Source organism: Phocoena phocoena, chromosome 1 (genome assembly GCF_963924675.1).
Source record: "Phocoena phocoena chromosome 1, mPhoPho1.1, whole genome shotgun sequence".
NCBI classification, from domain to species: domain Eukaryota; kingdom Metazoa; phylum Chordata; class Mammalia; order Artiodactyla; family Phocoenidae; genus Phocoena; species Phocoena phocoena.
The window spans coordinates 174,833,051-174,837,971 of NC_089219.1; the positions used below are offsets into that span (position 1 = coordinate 174,833,051).

The window sequence follows — 4,921 nt, forward strand, 5'->3', positions numbered from 1 at the left end:
AGCATAATGATGTTGCTGTAGTATCCCAAAGTGTAGGAAAACTATTGCTATGATTAGCATTCCATATCATTTTAAATGCATGATGACACAAGTTTTTCGGAATATGCTTGGTAAGGAGAATTTCAGATTTTTAACTCAACTTTTAAGTTTTTACAAGTTGAATAAACATTTAAAAAATGATCCTAAATAATTTTGTCTGATAATAGAGTATTGTCTGATGTCTTCAGGCAAATTTGATTAGCAGTTGCTTTATGCTGATCTTGATAAATCATCACATTCAAAGCAGATGTGCTTTTCAATAATCCTAAATTTAAATTCTTTCAGTTCTTTTTTTCCTCCTAAAGTGTGTATGCTCTTCAAAAGCATTCAATTTCATATCAACAAAAATATTTAAATGCATAAGTTAAAGAGTGTTCCTTTTAAATAAGCATTCTAAACTACTATGAGGCTAATTTTGAATGAGAAATGCTGCACTTTTGAAGAATAGCTATATCATTAATCTGTAATCAGCCATTGACATATTCATTTGTTCAAGAGACCAGCTGTTGGTAGGACGATTTTCATAAAATTAAGAAATCAATGTTATAACCATATGCAGTGTTTGATTTGATGAAGAGTAGAATTAGTAATAAAACTAGAGTGTAGTACTTCATAAAGAGATGACATTCATATAACCTTAACCCTTTACACAAATAAATCTGAAATTAAAAATGTTTTATACTTAGAAATAATTTTTTTCACCTTCCAGCATATGTTCTGAAAGTTCTTTATTTATGTTTTGTAGAAAAGTGATATCAGAAAAATGTAACTCCAAAGACAAAAAAGTGAGCTAATAAATATGTCCTTAGTATGAATATCTGTGACTAGGTTAAAATAAATCCAGCAATAATTTATACATAAAATTCCATATATAGGTCATTTTGAGATAAGATAATTACCATAATAAAAAATGTTTTGATACAAAACAATCTAATGATTTGAGTATGTATTCTGAATTCTATTCATACAATTTAATTCATGCAAACTAAAGGTAAATTGTTTAAATCAAAAGAAAAATAATTTAGAAATAGAGATTATTTCGAAAATCAAATGAGTCAACACAGGGTGATAAATTATGTGTGATCTATAGTTATAGAAAGTAAACACAAATAATACACAAAATGACCTTTATTGTCTAGTTTTAATAATTTCTTTGAAGAAATCATAATCAGAGGACTTCTAAAAGTATCAATCAATTGTATACATGTAATTTAATAAGAAATATGAATACATGTGCACTCATTTATCAAAAGGTTTGAAATTCAGTTCTTTAATTCAAGCAAGTAGGAAAAATGTGATCACAGAATTATGATATAATTAGAATAATTGAATTACTTTGCTAGCTTAAAAAAAAGAGCTCTACAAATGTTGAGTATTTGATTTAAAGTCAATTCTTTATGGAAAGAAAACCCTGTTCTAACAGCTTATATGTTGAATAACAAAGGAAACATCTTCAATTTAGGTTTCTAAATTGGTTTTTACAGTTCTTCACTAAAATATTTAATTGAAACACTTTAACACTTTGCATGTATAAAGATGCACAAAACATCAAATAAAATGACCGTAAGCCTGCCTTGTTGTGCCTGTCCACAGCCTCTATCTCCACCAAATACAGCTTTATTAATGAGACCACTAGCTGAGGCAGGAAAAAATCAAGCCTCACATACTGTATCTTCCTGTTCACAGGTTTTTTTTTTAGTTTCTTCAGCAGTGAGAAATTAAGGAAAACAATCACAGAGGAAACAAACCTCATCTCAAATATACTTTTCTAAATGCCCTAAAACCTTAGCTTCAACCCTGTAATTTTGCAACTTCAGTTTCCTTAATAATATAAGGGTAAAGTAAAACAAGAAAGCAAGCAAAAACATAGCAGCAAACTATTTTACATTCTTTTAATGGAGATAAGGGGTCTCTTTCCTGCTCTTGAATCTGAGCAGGATTGCTACTGCTTTGATCAAAAAAAGATGGTGTTTTAAGTTCCAACTGTTCTCAACACTCCACTTATTCTTCTGATTAAGTGGAGCGGGTCCCTCGGGGGTCAGAAGCCACCATGCTGAGGGCGGCGTGGAGGGCGCTGAGTTCGATTCGGACCCAGGCAGTGACTCAGGCCCCAGTCCTCCGGCTGCCGGGTGGAGGGTGCGCCAAGCTTCTCTCCATCCAGCGGGACCTTCCCTCAAGTCCTGGAGGTCTCATCCTCCGGGCTGCCCGCAGGTATGCCACCCAGACACCAGTCCAGCCCAGCCATGAAGATGACCTGTCCCCTTCTATGCTGCTCAAGGACTACCAGGACATCCCTGGAATTGAGAAGGTTGATGATGTCGTGAAAAAACTCTTATCTTTGGAAATGGCCAACCAGAAAGAGAAGCTAAAAATCAAGAAAGAGCAGTTGATGAACAAGGTCGTGGAAAAGCCTAAGGACACCAGCTCCCTGGAGGCTCGAATTGTTGCGTTGACTATCAAGATCCGCAGTTGTGAAGAACACATGAAGAAACATCGAAAGGACAAATCCCACAAGCGCTATCTGATGATGAGCATTGACCAGAGGAAAAAGATGCTCAAAAACCTCCGCAAGACCAACTATACTGTCTTTGAGAAGACATGCAGGGAGCTGGGGATTGAGTACACCTTTCCCCCTCTGTACTACCGAAAAACCCACCTCCACTGGGTGACCAAAAAGGCTCTGTGCATTCGGGTTTTCCAAGAGGCTCAAAAGCTGGAGAAGCAAAACAGGGCCTTAAAAGCTGTAGCTGCAGCAGTCCAGAAACAAGTCCAGAAGAACCCAGAGAGCCCTTCCAAAACTGGACCAGAGGCAATCAAAGAAAACCAATAAATGTTAAAATTAAAAAAAAAGAAAAAGGGATATCTTCTGCTTTGCCTCATAGCCATGTATTTGGTAATAAGAATAGCAACTAAATTTTTTATACTGAATATCAGTTTCTCAAATAGATAAATAGGCAAATGTATGAGGATTATAGATGGGGCCCCTTATAAGAAAGCTTTTGCCTTCTTAAAAATTGGAAGACGTATTTTTGCAATATATATGACTCTTACAAAAAATTCAAATGACTATATTAACTTTCAGTCAGAAGGAATGCTTATTATAATACTACATTCTTTTAATGTTATTAAAAGACATATAAAAGATATAAAATGTTATTAAAATGAATTTAAAAATCTATAATATTTAAAATGATGCTCTTTACAAAAATATTCATGAATTAAGTAAGATGCATTGTTCTATATTTTGTTCAAAGTAATTTTATTTAAATATAGGAATTAAAAAGTATATACCTCTGGCTTTGATTTTATTTCAGTAAGTGTCAGGAGCTCAGCTGAGCTGGGTGAGAGGGGAGCTGCCAGGTATCAGGGTAGCCAGTTAAGGCAACAAGGCAGAAATGAAAGAGTTAAGACTTTAATCACTTACTACAATGAAATAAGAGAAAGGCTCACGACTCCATTGCATTTTACCCCATGAAATGGACTATGGAGCCAGGTAGGTCAATGCTTTTCACCCCACTTTGGAGGGGGCCCCAAACAAAAGGCTCCAGCAATTTTATGAACCCTGAGTTGGGGGTAGGGGTGAGGATGGGGGTGTGGCACAACCTAGGGAGGTCCAGGCATGGGAAAGTAGTGAGTATTGAATCAGAGTTGGGGAAAAGTTATCTTCAAGGTTTCCCCTTCCCTCCCCATATGGAGGCCTGTCTCTGCCCAAGGCCTTAGCTAGAGACCCAGGAATGAATGAGAGGAGGCTAGGAATTTAAATACACAAAGAGCAGATCCACCAGAATGCCTGAAGGGACTTCCCTGGTAGGTGTGCTGCCAGATGGAAATATACAGTTGTATCATTCTTTTGTTTTTAATTAATTTTTATTGGAGTATAGTTGATTTACAATGTGTTAGTTTCTGCTGTACAGTGAATCAGTTTTATATATATATATATATATATATATATATCTCCAACATATATATATATATCTCCAACATATATATATATATCTCCAACATATATATGTTTTTTATATATATATATATATATATATCTCCACTCTTTTTTAGATTCTTTTCCCATATAGGCCATTACAGAGTATTGAGTAGAGTTCCCTGTGCTATACAGTAGATTCTTATTAGTTATCTATTTTATATATAGTAGTGTGTATATTGTCAATCCCAGTCTCCCAATTTATCCCTCCTCCACTTTCCTCCTTGGCAACCATAAGTTTGTGACTCTATTTCTACAATCGTATCATTCCTAATATTGACAATCAACTAACAGTTATTGAGCAAATGCTATTACTGTTTCACAAATATTATTTCCTGTTACTTGAGTCCTCATGAAACCATGCAAGTTTGGTCATATATCGGCCCAAATCTTGAGACTATTAAAGGGCAGCTCAGAATTGTCAAGACACTCGCCCTAGGTTACACACTACTCAAGGGCTGAAACCACTTTTATCTCATTTCTGTTCTATTCAGTAATGTTTTACCACTGCATATCTGCTTAGGGCACAAAACACTCCAAATGATAGATAATCCATGACAATGTAAATAGCTACTGTGTACATATTTCTCTCACTTTTTTGCAGTTTTTTTTTTCTAGTGTCCAGAGACCTCTTTTGAACTGATAGGAAAAAGCAGGCATACAATTCAGAGGGATAAACTTTGTCATGATAAGAAAATGATGTATCTGAGATTTCATTGTTGATACTGGTTCAGCATTTTCTTCTTCAAAAATTTTTAAAATAATTATTTATTTATTTATTTTTGTCTGTGTTGGGTCTTCGTTTCTGTGCGAGGACTTTCTCCAGTTGCGGCAAGCAGGGCCCACTCTTCATTGCGGTGTGCGGGCCTCTCACTATCGCGGCCTCTCTTGTTGCGGAGCACA

The 4,921-nt window shown here is 35.3% G+C and overlaps 1 protein-coding gene across 1 annotated transcript; it reads left to right on the forward strand.

Annotated features, from left to right (window-relative positions):
• The first annotated feature begins 2,077 nt into the window (after positions 1-2,077).
• LOC136137359 (small ribosomal subunit protein uS15m-like) lies at positions 2,078-2,883 on the forward strand. The gene has a single exon (XM_065895768.1). It carries the CDS (start codon positions 2,090-2,092, stop codon positions 2,867-2,869), a length of 780 nt encoding a protein of 259 aa, XP_065751840.1. The 5' UTR covers positions 2,078-2,089; the 3' UTR covers positions 2,870-2,883.
• Positions 2,884-4,921: the final 2,038 nt, after the last annotated feature.